Source organism: Oncorhynchus mykiss, chromosome 21, assembly GCF_013265735.2.
Source record: "Oncorhynchus mykiss isolate Arlee chromosome 21, USDA_OmykA_1.1, whole genome shotgun sequence".
In the NCBI taxonomy this organism is placed as follows: domain Eukaryota; kingdom Metazoa; phylum Chordata; class Actinopteri; order Salmoniformes; family Salmonidae; genus Oncorhynchus; species Oncorhynchus mykiss.
The window spans coordinates 37,473,136-37,488,201 of NC_048585.1; the positions used below are offsets into that span (position 1 = coordinate 37,473,136).

Below are 15,066 nucleotides of genomic sequence, written 5' to 3' on the forward strand. Positions count from 1 at the left end.
TAGAGCGGGTGTAGGTGTGCATGTGTGAAGTGTGTACGTGCGTGTGTGTGTTCTGCAGTCCTCTCTGGTTTTACAGCCTTTATAGCCGTCTACAGCCATGTCTTATTGAGCAGTCTAATGTTCATCTACCTTTGGACTTTCAGACTGTGGCTCTGCCACGCACCACACACACGCGCCACAAACACACACACACACAGGTTCGCCGATGTGAACATTGCTTAATGCAAATGGCCGGGCAGATTAACACACACGCCCTCCGCCAAACTTCCCCTATATAATTGCATTGCTGTTATGTCAATCTCTCTCTTTCCCTCTCTCTGTGTATGTTTGTGAACAAATATGTCCATTGTAATCATTATAGATACCCATATAAAAAGAACAAGGTCTAATTATGTTATACGTATGCTTCAGTGTATTCTCATGTTTGCATGTGTATGTGTGTGTATGCTCTCTGCGTATCTCTCTTGCTCGTTTGTCCTCTGCCTATTAATAAAACTACAGCTACATGAGAGGATGTGGTCACCATAGCGCAGTTTCCTCCTACGCAAGGTGTTGTGTGAGTGTGTGTTTGTTTTCTCTGAAAAGGACGAATGAATTGTGCCATTTGTAGAATGCCAATGTCAAGTTCTCCACAAACACACACACACACACCCATAAACACACACACACACACAGACACACACAGACACACACAGACACACAGACACACACACACACACACACACACACACACACACACACACACACACACACACACACACACACACACACACACACACACACACACACACACACACACAGGAACACACACACACAAACACGTAGGAGCACACACACACACAGGAGCATGCACAAACACACAGTACTTCTAAGTGTGTTAAACCAAAATCTAAAAATGGCACAGGAAATTTCCTTTTCAGTTGTCAGTTGTGAGGAATATTTTTACTGGGTAAGGTGGACAGAAGGTGAACAGGTGTGTGTGTGTGTGTGTGTGTGTGTGTGTGTGTGTGTGTGTGTGTGCTTTAGCCCAGACGTGGGCTAACATTGAAGTTCTCTTGTCACCATGGCAACTCGGCGTGCCATCGGATGGTCATGGACCTCTTCACTGTGATTGTGTGTGTGTGTGTCTGTGTGTGTGTTTGTCTGTGTGGGTGTGAAGGGTTAAAGTGATGGTGTATCTGACATTTACAAATGACTGCACCACTCTTCTCCTTTCTCTTCTCCTCCCCCCCTCTCTCTAGCCCCCGTTTTCTCTCTGCCACCATCAGCCCAGAGCCTTATAAGGTTCTATGTTAGTCCGTTGGCTCTGCCCCCCTCTACAGGAGAAGAGGAGTAGGTGCAGGCTTATTCCAAATCAGTTCCCTTTTTTTTTCTTCTCACCTTTATTTAACCAGGTAGGCTAGTTGAGAACAAGTTCTCATTTGCAACTGCGACCTGGCCAAGATAAAGCATAGCAGTTCGACACATACAACAACACAGAGTTACACATGGAATGAACAAAGCATACAGTCAATAATACAGTAGAAAAAAAAGAAAACAAAGTTTATATACAGTGAGTGCAAATAAGGTCAAATAAGGGAGTTAAGGCAATAAATAGTCCATGGTGGCGAAGCAATTACAATATGGCAATTAAACACTGGAATGGTAGATGTGCAAAAGATGGATGTGCAAGTAGAGATACTGTGGTGCAAAAGGAGCAAAATAAATAAATACTGTATGGGGATTTGGTGGGCTGTATACAGATGGGCTATGAACAGGTGCAGTGATCTGTGAGCTGCTCTGACAGCTGGTTCTTAAAGCTAGTGAGGGAGATGGGAATCTCCAGCTTCAGTGATTTTTGCAGTTCATTCCAGTCAGTGGCAGCAGAGAACTGGAAGGAAAGGCGACCAAAGAATGAATTGGCTTTGGGGGTGACCAGTGAGATATACCTGCTGGAGCGTGTGCTACGAGTGGGTGCTGCTATGGTGACCAGCGAGCTGGGATAGGGCGGGGCTTTACCTAGCAGAGACTTGTAGATAACCTGTAGCCAGTTGGTTTGGCGACGAGTATGAAGCGAAGGCCAGCCAACGAGAGCGTTTAGAAAAGTGTATCCTAACTTCTAACCTGACCTCTACTTAAGTACACGTTTCACTTAGTCTCCCATTGACATCAATGCATCACTAAGTGAAAATGTTTATTTAAGTGGATTCGCTAAAGAGAGATTATCTTTAGGTTGTGTAAGAGATAAGGAGAGACAGGGAGATGAAGGGGAGTGAAAGGGGGTAGGTAGTGTGTTATTAAGACAAGGAGAGAGACAGGTGGATTTCCAGATGGAAAGAGAGAGTGATGGAGGGAACGGGAGAGGAAATTGACACAATAGAAAGCTATAGGAAGAAAGACAGAAGGAGTGAGAGTGGGAGAGAGAAAAAGTGTGGGGAGGGGGAGAGAAGGCATATTTATTTATTTATAAGGGACAATGCACATTAATCAAGAACAATATTACAATAATGTAACATCCATGTAAATGTGCCGGGGTTAGCCAAAAGCTAATATGCACCCGTAGTCCCAGGGCAGGTAAGGACAATCACACAGCCACAATACAAATACATTACATCCAATACAATATAATTAGAACAACAATGTATTCGTGAAGAAAAAACACTATCATCAACTGTCGTCTTACGTATGAGGAGCCACAGATAACTCATGTGTACAGGTTTGGATAGATTTTAGTCATGTTTTCAATTTAAATGTAAAAGTACAATAATCAGTGCAGTTTCAGCTCTAACAGAGAAGGCAGATTGACTAAGTTTACTGTGTCGAGAAGGGACAATACAATACCATCCCCCTCTATTAAAAAAAAAATGTTTTATTGAATATCCGAAACATACAATACACTTGCAGTGAAGCCGCTCAACAACTACATCATACCATTCATCCAACAGACTCCCATTCAGAGCGACACACAGAGCATCCAGGGTCAATGCCCTGCTCAAGGGCACGTTGGCAGATCTCCCACCAGGCCAAAAAACGTGAACCAAAACCCTCCAAGACCCCCCCCCCCCCCCCCCCCACACACACACACACACAGTTCCCCCCAATGCACCAACAACCAAAATAATGAACTAAAGAGAAAAAAGGAAAAGACAGAAGAAAACAGCAAAAATAATACAAATATATTACAAAATTAAATACTTTTAAAGCAAAGGACATCAAGGGCAACTAAAATCATAACAGCAATGCCAATTGTATATGTTTGTGTGCCTGGCACTATTACATGTATGTGTGTGTTCTTGTATGTGTTTATTTAAATGAGAGTGTGTGTATATGCATGTGTGTATAAACACCTGCACGGCATCAACCGGCATTAGTTGTAAAAACACTGTCCCTCAGTGTCATTCAAACATACTTTTTATTATGTTTTTTTTTTAACTTAAAAAACAAACAACTTTTATCTTTGACCATCATTCTAACTCCCGCACAGCAACTCCACTCCCACTTGACTCCAATTTCACATCCCAACCCTCAGCTTCCCTCAGCCCATCCCATCTATCTCTGCTGGCCACCCACCTCGGGTTTCTATGCAACACATATCTTTCAACTATGCTGTGATGTTTAACGTACAATTTCAATCCAACTAATCGAATAGAATCAACAGATTGCGAGTTGAAGATAAATACTTTTACTAAGAGTATTAGTATATTAGTAATTGACTGACCCGGTCTCTCCAGATCTCTTAATAGAGTACTATTCAATTTTAGATCAATGCATTTTCAGCCATTCCTGAACTTGAGACCAGAAACAGGCTACCTGAGGGCAATACCAAAATAAATGGTCTATTGATTCTGTATCCTCACAACAAAATCTGCAGAGCTTTTATGCCCCAAATTTTCAACATTTTGTTGGTGGCAAGAATTCTATATAATTACTTTAGCTGAAAAGCACAAAGTCTTGAATCTTGCGTTGTTTAATATATTAACTCATACGGTACATCCAAAATCTCTTCCCAACTATTTTGCAATCTGTTTGGCACAGTTGTCAACATCCTGGTCCTCAAATGAAACTCGTATACTTTCCTATTTATGCTATTTTTATTCCTCCGCCAGTTTTGATCCTTAATATTGGACAGACAGACCAGTTCCCTTGATTTTCTTAGAGAAGTAGATACAGACAGTTTTGTCTTTATTTAAATGCAGGCAAGAATCAGTCATCCATTAAGAAACGTGTACCATAGCTTCAGTTAACTTGTTAACAAATTGTCTGTTTTTTGAGTGTAATGTACATACAGGGCTGTATCATCTGCATACATCTGCATGTTAACTTGTGGGCAAGCAAGTGGGAGATCATTTATATACTGTAGATGGTAAACAGAAGGGTGCCTAATATTGACCCTTGTGGGACCCCAATGTTATAGTAAAGAGAGTCTGACTGAGTGTCCCCCAGACTAACCCTTTGGCTTCTATTTGTCAGATAGGAATACATCCAACTAATGGCTTCAGCCAACACATTACGGGGGGGATAGTTTGGATAAGGAGACCGCATTATACTTTAAAGTATCAAAGGCCTTTTTAAGATCTAAAAAGGCTGTGCCGACTTCACCAGATATGTCTTGTTTAGATTTAATGCACTCCAGAAAATAGCAATTGGCTGTTTCGGTAAAATGGTTGGAATGGAATTTTTCCAGCAATTGTTAACAGACAGATTATTTCACTTATAATTCACTTTATCACAATTCCAGTAGGTCAGAAGTTTACATACACTAAGTTGACACACTAAACGCCAGAAGGTACCACGTTCATCTGTACAAACAATAGTACGCAAGTATAAACACCATGGGACCATGCAGCTGTCATCCCGCTCAGGAAGGAGATGCGTTCTGTCTCCTAGAGTTGAACATACTTTGATGCGAAATGTGCAAATCAATCCCAGAACAACAGCAAAGGACCTTGTGAAGATGCTGGAGGAAACAGGTACAAAAGTATCTATATCCACAGTAAAACAAGTCCTATATGGACATAACCTAAAAGGCCGCTCAGCAAGAAAGAAGCCACTGCTCCAAAACCGCCATAAAAAAAACAGACTACGGTTTGGAACTGCACACAAAGATCGCACTTTTTGGAGAAATGTCTGATGAAACAAAAATAGAACTGTTTGGCCATAATGACCATCGTTATGTTTGGAGGAAAAATGGGGAGGCTTGCAAGCCGAAGAACACCGTCCCAACCACGAAGCACGGGAGTGGCAACATCATGTTGTGGGGTTGCTTTGCTGCAAGAGGGACTGGTGCACTTCATAAAATAGATGGCATCATGAGGAAGGGAATTTATGTGGATATATTGAAGCAACATCTCAAGACACCAGTCAGAAAGTTGAAGCTTGGTTGCAAATGGGTCTTCCAAATTGACAATGACCCCAAGCATACTTCAAAAGTTGTGGCAAAATGCCTTAAGGACAACAAAGTCAAGGTATTGGAGTGGCCATCACAAAGCCCTGACCTCAATCCCATTGAACATTTCTGGGCAGAACTGTAAAAGCGTGTGCGAGCAAGGAGGCCTACAAATCTGACTCGGTTACACCAGCTCTGTCATGAAGAATGGGACAAAATTCACCCAACGTATTGTGGGAAGCTTGTGGAAGCTTGTGGAAGCTACCCAAAATGTTTGACCCAAGTTAAACAATTTAAAGGCAATGCTATCAAATACTAATTGAGTGTATGTACATTTCTGACCCACTGGGAATGTGATGAAAGAAATAAAAGATTAAATAAATCATTCCCTCTTGTATTATTCTGACATTTCACATTCTTAAAGTATAGTGGTGATCCTAACTGACCTAAAACAGGGAATTTTTACTTGGATTAAATGTCAGGATTGTGAAAAACTGAGTTTAAATGTACTTGGCTGAGGTGTACGTAAACTTCCGACTTCAACTATATCTTTCAGCTACTTTTGATAGCACTGGAAGAGTGCTTTTAGGTTGGTAATTTTTCACCGTTGTTTGGTCACCAGATTTTAAGCAGGTATCACTGCTGCAGACTTCTAAGCATTGGGGAAGAACCTATATTTGATGGACAGAGATGGTCAGAGAATATTTGTGTGTCTTCGGGAATACAGTCTCTAGACCAAATCATATTTTTTTCTAGAGTTTCCGAAGAAGCTATAGTACTAGTACTGTCCACTGCTGACGCTGAGATTTCAGGAATTCTGAATATTGGTTTATTATTGTCCGTGGGAGTGAGAACTGTGGTCTTGGTTGAACATCCTTGAGCCAGTTCCCTGACAGAGTCAACAAAAAAAAATGTTAAAGGTGCCACCACATGAAATTGGAGTCTTGAATTAGAATCCCATTAACCTTTCTTTCAGGATGTTTTATGGACTTTTCAGCTCCTCTCCCTGTTAGTTTGTTGAGATTTTCACCAAATCACTTTGCCGTTTCCTTTTGCGTCATTGATCAGTCTAAGAACTCTGCTTTTGATTTTGTTTTTATTCCTAACCACCTTATTTCTCAGTGATGTGAATATACGTCTGGCATCATTCTGACCAGACTTCAGTGCTTTTTTCAAGGAAAGATCCCGTTTTCTCATCTGCCTCCAGAGGTCCTCACTGATTCATGGTAGGGAGGTTTGACTACTTGACTTATATTGACATTTCCTGGTAAAAGAGGTATTCACTTAGTCAATAGCTGACATAAATGTTCTGTATCCAGACTCTGGGTCTTCATTGCATAACAGATCAGACCAGTCAATTTGACTTATAGCTGCATTGTAGTTACTCTGCTCACTTTTTAAGATTTTTTCTATCATACTGTTGCACATTGATATCGTTCTTAAATCTCTTTTTAGTGAGCTTTCTAACCACAATTTAGCATTATGGTCATATATGACTGTTAGTAAGTTAATGGACATAGTTATTCGATCAGGTATGTTAGTGAACAGCAGATCAATTTGAGTCTGGGATGTCTGTGTTTCTTTAGTTGGTCCTTGTATTGTCAGGTTGAAATGGTCTATGATTCCTGATTGTTTTCCTGTAAATTTTGTTTTCACAGTTTATATTGAAATCGCCCATGAAGATGATATACTTCTTATGATCACATTTTTTAAGCATGGCATTTAGATTATCATAAAACAAGGTATCAGATGTTAGTGGTCGATATAATCCAATAATTGTGAAAGACATATGAGGGGGAGGAAGACATTCAGCCCCATACTGTACATTCACGGTCATTGACATCCATATGATACGATTGCATTTAAAGTTATTTTTCATGTTCATAAGCAATCCACCCCCTCTGCCCTCTCCCCTGTCTCTCCTGAATATGGAATATCTAGGGACATTAAAGGTGGAAATAGGAGAATATTTATTCAGTGATGTCTCAGAGAAACAAATCAAGATTGGAGTCAGTTAATGTTCCACCTGTTCACTCTTAGGAATAATGCTACAAATATTCACATGACCTCCTAATATTCCTTTAGAATTGGGATGAGTGTCACAGAGCATTTTAGTCTGATTATTGGTTTGAAAAAGTTAATGGTACAATGTTTTCTGATAGCAGGATTAGGGAGACTGAGTTTCTGTCTCAAAGGCGGGTTTTGTTTGGGACATGTATTAAGAGTTTTCATTAAAATGTGAATATCTGCAGATTCCTCATTCTCTTGAAAAGACATGTCAGTGACAGAGGTTATACTCACATACTAAGAATGTCCTTCTCTGAACCAGGTAATATAGGCTACTCAAATCTAGATGATTTCAATCATTCATGTTCCACCATTCATTAATAATTTCGTTCTGGATGGCAAATTAGAGGGACTTTTCTCCACTTCTCCTAGGAATATATCCTCCATATCAGCCTTCTTTTCTGCTGGTGTCCTAACTACAGACTCTGATGGGGAGATTCGTACCCTAGGCCTCTTGGGCATTTGTTTATAATGGATTGTTTGAATAAAGGCCAGCATTGATGATTGGCTGCTTTTTTTAAAATTCCCCAGTGAGTTGCACCACATTTGGGGTTGCACCACATTTTCCATTAGGTTATGATTGTCACTGGTCTCAGTAGCCACTTTCCCAGCTTCATTTAGAAAATGTTTCCTCTTCTTCTTCTTCTTTTTGCACCTTATGTATTCCAGTGTAGGAAGACTGTACTCTATCATCTCCTGGCCCCCTCTAGAGTGGGATTATGTCTCCTAGTCATGTCTACGTGCAGGTCCGTCATAAAACACTTTGATCCAGTGAGGGCCAATCTTTACAAACCCTGTGATTGGAGTGATGGGGGCTGCTTCAACATATACAAAACAATCTGCATTGGAGCAGCCTCATCACCCTCCCCACCACCTTACATCCAGCTTTTGCCAGAAACTCAGTCACAACACTACCATCTGCTGATTCAGGTAGTTCTTTATTTGTAACTTGAATTGAGTTCTGGTCAGACGTGCGTGACTTCAAACTGAAAGGATTATTCTCTTTGAACGCAATACGTTTTCCTCCGACTGTTAATTCCTCTGATCAGAAGTGTTGTCCGTGCTTGCACGTACTCTCTGTACTAACCTCAAGTAGTTTGGATGCATTTCATGTATGAGATGGTGGCAGAGCTCTTCCTCCTTAATGGGGTTGGCTATGGCCTCCTCCTTCTTCAGCATGTCTCTCGCCATGATAAAAAGAGGTAAAAACAGTCTCCTTTGTGGCATTTCGTCCCAGATCCTTGCTCCAGGTCTAATTTCCTTGACATCAGTTTCTGCGTCGCTAGAGAGAGCCACAACTGCAGCAGCCATTTTAATTGTTGTGTTAATGTTTAAATGAATTTGTTTAACATTGAAATGTATCAGCATTATGCAGTGAAGATACTTCTTACTCAAGGATTGATTGATCCTCCAATAGATTAGCTGGATTCAGTGTTCTCCAGCAGTTGAAGCTTCTTGGTTGGGCTGAATACTAGACAAAGGAGATGTCAAAACATAACAAAACAAAATATGGATATATCTTTCTAGACCTTGGTCAATAAATCTCACCAAAACACTACTTTTTATTTTTTTTTAATTAAAAGGCATCCAATAATTCACCTGCCCACAATTTTCCAGAGAGAGAGGGGGAGATAGCGAGAGAGAAGCTCCCCCAGAGAAGCCAGCAGAACAGCCTACCCAGACCCCAACACAACAATGGGATAGACAACCCACCAACCCAACAGACACCCTCCCTCTTAATAGCCCCCCTGTCAGCTCCTCTGATTGCTCTCTTGACAACCCACACACATCCACTGAGGACACACAAAAGCCAGAGATTGTGCTCCTCGTTGACTCAAATGGCAAATATATTCAAGAGGAATAACTTTTTCCCAAACACCAAATAGCTAAGCTCTGGTGCTCGAACACTAGACATGCCCTGGAGCTGTTGTCAGAGGACAGACTAGGGTCCTCCAGCCACATAATTCACACGGACACAAATTACCTGAGGGCCCAGCAGGAAAGGGTGGCCACAGCACTCAAGGGAGTGATTGAAAAAGCTTCTTATGCTTTCCCCAACACACAAGTGGTTATCTTCACCCTGATACCACAAAAATACTTTCACCCTGCCACCATACAGCAGGTGAATACAAGCATTTCGCGAGACTGTGCCTCAAAACCTAATGTCTACCTGGCCCACCACTCCACCCTGGACATTAACAGCCTTTATGACCAGGTCCACCTCTACAAGGCAGCCATCCCAACTTTTGCCAGGACCCTGAAGGACATCACCCTGAACAGTAGCCCCAGATCCTCACACAGGAGAAATGGACACCCCGCCCAGACCAGCGAGACACCCTCCCAGACCTGCAAGACCCCTCCTGAAAGACCTGCACTGAGAGAACCCATGCCAAGAGGATCTACACCCAGACCACAGCATCACAAGCCACACCCCAACCAGCTAAGACCACCCCAAGCAAACCCTTGCCACACTCTATATAGGCCCCCCAATATCAGACCTATGCCCCGTCTGCCCACCCCATGCTCCCTGCCCCTGCAGCAAGAACCTCAACATGACAGCAGGGCATATGCCCAGGCAGTGAGTAGATCAACAGGCACAACCCCCACTATTACACCTGCCCATCTCCCATCCTGCAACCTAAGAGGTATGTATCAGATGCTCAACATGCTCTGCTCACAGCTACTATGATGGTCCGGGCCTAAACCACACAAAAACAACACTAGACACTATGGAACACAAAGCTTTTACTATCCCATCCTAGAATATACAAGGTCTGAGGTCATCTGCTTTTGGCCTAAAGAGCAGGAATCCAGACTTCATCAAATACATTTAATGTACAGACATTGTCAGCTCATCTCTTGGTAGTGTTACTGTAGACTACTTTATCACTGACTTCAACCCAGAGTCTCTTAGAGCGTTCACAGTCAGTCCTATCAGATCACAGAAAAATCTCACTCACAGAGGCCCATTATCAGCAACCATCCCTCCTGTGTTCCAATGGCACCTTGTGTTAGCTAAAAGGCTAATTGATCATTAGAAAACCCTTTTGCAATTATGTTAGCACAGCTGAAAACTGTTGTTCTGATTAAAGAAGTAATAAAACTGGCCTTCTTTAGACTAGTTGAGTATCTGGAGCATCAGCATTTGTGGGTTCGATTACAGGCTCAAAATGGCCAGAAACAAAGAACTTTCTTCTGAAACTCATCTATGTTCTGAGAAATGAAGGCTATTCCATGTGAGAAATTGCCAAGAAACTGAAGATCTCGTACAACGCTGTGTACTACTCCCTTCACAGAACAGCGCAAACTGGCTCTAACCAGAATAGAAAGAGGAGTGGGAGGCCCCGGTTCACAACTGAGCAAGAGGACAAGTACATTAGAGTGTCTAGTTTGAGAAACAGACGCCTCACAAGTCCTCAACTGGCAACTTAATTAAATATTACCCGCAAAACACCAGTCTCAATGTCAACAGTGAAGAGGCAACTCTGGGATGCTGGCCTTCTAGGCAGAGTTGCAAATAAAAAGCCGTATCTTAGACTGGCCAATGAAAAGATAAGATTAAGATGGGCAAAAGAACACAGACACTGGACAGAGATATGGCTTTTTCTTTGCAACTCTGTCTAGAAGGTCAGCATCCTGGAGTCGCCTCTTCACTGTTGACGTTGAAACTAGTGTTTTGCGGGTACTGACTGACTGACAAGATCTAACTGACACACTTTACATTTATATTGCGTTTATATTTTTGATCAGTGTAATATCTAGCAGAGACAAGATGGGTGTGTGTGTGTGTGTGTTCCCATCTACAGTGTCCAGTCTAACAGGTCCTACCTGTTCTATTTTTAGCTCAGGTCTCCCCTCCCACTTCCTACCTGAATACACACCTTAAAGAGGAAGGTGTGTGTGTGAGAAAGAGAGAGAGAGAGAGAGAATCAAAAGTGTTTGGCAAAGAAAAGAGGTGAACGGGTTGAGATTAAAGAAGGAGAGAGGAAGTGAAAAGGAGGAGGGTAGATTATCTGCATGTCATCCTGGTAAAGGTGTATCCTCTTACACACCTGAGAGGGAGTGCCTTAATCCTAAAGCCCGGAGCAAAAGAGGGAGTATGTAGAAACATTTCTGTTGGATCAGCAGTTAACACAGAGATAATCACCACAACGTTAGACTGTTCAGTCACCAGAGAGAGAGAGAGAACACCGAAGAAGAAAGTGAAGTATTAAAAAGCAAAGAGGACTTCAGTAGTCTTGTTTAGGATTTTGAGAGAGAGGGAGATTGACAGAAAGAGACGAAACAGAGAGAGCGAGACAGAGACAGGCGGAGAAACGTCTGATTCTGGTGTCCTGGTTCCCAGAAAAGTAAAGTGGAAAGTAGTGTCTCCCTATTGTAGTTAACAGGCTACCTGCAAGTGAAGACATCAATGTGCGACAGACAGACCAACAGACACACTGTACAGAGAGGCAGACAGACAGAGAGCCATCATGCCCAGGTGCTGTCCTAGCAGTGTGTGTTGTCTGGCCCCCCTGCTGTTCCACTGTGAGGTGGGGGCAGGACACGGGGACGAGAGCCAACTCAGTCACGGAGACGAACTGGAGACCAGCTACACAGAGAAACCACATAGCTACAACATAGAGGTATGTGTGTGTGTGTGTGTGTGTGTGTGTGTGTGTGTGTGTGTGTGTGTGTGTGTGTTGCAGCAGGCCCACTAACAGAGCCCACATGGTTAGATAGGGTTTAATTGGTAGTAAATGTGATTTGTCCTACTTTAATGACTAGACTCGTCTGTCTGTCTGACAAGATCTAACTGACACAGTATGGACTGAGAAAGAGAGAGTGAGGGATGAATGGGTGACTAAGGACTGACAGAGTCTAGAGGAGAGGTTGAGGTAGGGTGAGATAGTTTCGTTTGGTTGTCTATGAGTTACCAGCCTCAAGGGTTGATCTTACACCTCACCTCGTTTACCTACCAGTAAATTGTCTGTCTTTGTTTTCTTTCTCCCTCATTTCTTCTACATCAGTTTCAGGTTTATTTGATGCAGTCAGCATTGTTGTTTTCATTTTTATTTTACCTTAATTTAACTAGGCAAGTCGGTTAAGATCAAATTCTTATTTTCAATGACGGCCTAGGAACAGTGGGTTAACTGCCTTGTTCAGGGGCATACCGACAGATTTGTACCTTGCAACCTTTCGGTTACTTGTCCAATGCTCTAACCACGAGGCTACACTGCCGCCCCATGAGCGGCTCGGTTGACTGATATCATGAGCGGAAATGACATAATATTGTTTTACCCAGTTTCATATTGCTCATTCAATGACTGCATCAATTGCCTGAATTCTTACACTGCTCTATCATTCACCACATATTTCAGTCTGAGACTGCCATCATTGAAGTCGTTTGTGGTGACGTCAAAATGAGGGGTGTTGTACAAAACAAATTCATGATCTATTGGATCATCTCTAACCAATCAGAGTAGCGAAGCCAATGACAAACTTTCAAATCTCGGCTTTTACCCACTTGTGTTCTGGCTCTGGCCCAACCTATCGGTTTCTGGGACCAATCAGAGTGGTTAGAATGTTTTTCTGTTCTAGAGAAACGTCATGGAGGTACTCCAATCCAGACTCGTTGCGGAGAAGAAATGAACATCTGTGGGTGTAGCAACATTTTTGGCTGTGTATCTAGGTGCTATGAATTTTTATAAGACAGTAATAATACTTCCTAAGAAGCAGCTTCAACTTTTTACCAGTTGTCATTATTCCTATTACAGTTTGTCGTCATGTCCCCCCCCCCCCCCCCCCCGTACACATGTACACTCACACACACACACACACACACACACACACACACACACACACACACACACACACAGGAAGATAATAAGATGGCCCTACTACACACAAATACAGCTACAGCTGTTCACACACACACACACACATACAGACACATACAAACTCTGGGAATCAGATTGTGTATGCCTTGATATAGCAATGCATTTGATTTATTGCTGCAACAGAGGTACTTATCTCTCTTATTACTCTCACTGCTACTGAGAGAGAGGAAGATAAATAACATAGGTGAGAGGATGCTCCTTAGTATACAGCATAGAACTGGGAGAAATAGACAGAAAGAGGAAGTGTTCTGTGCCTTACCACTCCTTCTAGCCGTTGTCAACAAGGAGACTAGACACGTTTGTCTAGTCTGTGTCTGTATACATTTCTAATATATGCGTACTCTCTCTCTCTCTCTCTCTCTCTCTCTCGCTTTCTTTCTCCCAGTCTTGCCATCTCTCTCCAACACACACACACATATAGGTCATTCCCTTGTATGCATGCACAGACTCCGATGAGCCAAACACTTTTATCAGGGGATCATTGTTGAAAAGATTAGAGAGAGTTAAGCCCTATGAAGGACACCGCAATTGTTTAAAGGGGAATGGAAACACGTCAGGAAGTAAAGCTGAGCAAAGCGATGTATTCAATCCACTAATACTAAACATGTACTGGTAACATATATATTATATATAGTTGAAGCATTATGATCTTGATCGTTTATTAGAGGTATGGATAGCGCCATCTTGAATTGGTAAGAGTGAGCAATGAATGATGGAAATGTGAATTTTTAGTTTTTCATTTGTAAGAAAAGCAGGAGCAGGAGCAGGAAAAGTAGGAAAAGCAGGAGAACGGGAAAAGTGCTGGTTGACTTGGAAATATACAAGATGAACTGGCACAGAGAGACAGGAAACACAGGGATAAATACACTGGGGGAAATAAGCGACACCTGGAGAGGGTGGAGACAATCACAAGGACAGGTGACACAGATCAGGGCGTGACAGTACCCCCCCCCCCCCCCCCCCCCCCCCCCCCCACACTCCACCTGGCGTCCTACCCGAGCGCAGACCTGGCTGCCTGTGCTATCGGCGGTGGAAATCGGCAATGAGTGCAAGATGTCTTTAGCAGGAACCCAGCACCTCTCTTCCGGGCCATAAACAACCCAGTCAACCAGGTACTGGAAGCCCCTGCCCTGTGGTCGAACCTTCAGGAGGCATCTTACCGTATACGCTGGCTGGCCACCAATAACCCGGGGGAGGGATGGGCCTGGAGACAGAAGACAAAGGACAGTGAGACACAGGCTTAATCCTAGACACATGGAAGGTAGGGTGAATACGGAGTTTACGGGGTAACACAAGACGGACAGCAGTGGAAATCAGGACTCTGGAGATGGACCAATGAACCGGGGTACCTCTTGCGGGACTATACCCGAAGGGGCAGATCCCAAGTTAGAAGCCGTACCCTCTGCCCAATGTGGTAGCGGGGAGCTGGGGTCCGGCGATGGTCCGCTTGTCGACGATACTTGGAGTTGGTCTTGAGAATAACCACCCTGGCTCTTCTCCAGGTATGTCGACAGCGGCGGACAAACATCTGGGCCGAGGGTACGCTGACCTCCTGCTCTTGTTCAGTTCAGGGAAGAGTAGTGGCTGATACCCCATGGAGCACTCGAAAGGGGAGAGTCTCGTGACAGAACTGGGAAGAGTGTTCCGGGCATACTCCACCCAGACCATTTGACGGCTCCAGGTAGTGGGGTTAGTTGAGACCAGGCACCTTAAGGTGGTCTCCAGGTCTTGGTTGGCTCGCTCCGACTGACCGTT

General features: G+C 43.1%; 1 protein-coding gene across 4 annotated transcripts in view; it reads left to right on the forward strand.

The window, feature by feature from the left end:
• si:dkey-172j4.3 (diacylglycerol kinase delta) overlaps positions 1-15,066 on the forward strand; it is a 107,029-nt gene that overhangs the window by 42,340 nt on the left and 49,623 nt on the right. The window contains exon 1 of one of the 4 annotated variants that reach the window (XM_036957733.1): positions 11,496-12,057. The exons of the other annotated variants lie outside the window; for them this stretch is intronic. Coding sequence (XP_036813628.1) covers positions 11,905-12,057 — 153 coding nt within the window. The 5' untranslated portion in view covers positions 11,496-11,904. Of the gene's footprint in view, positions 1-11,495; positions 12,058-15,066 lie in introns of those variants that run through there. 4 annotated transcript variants of the gene reach the window in all.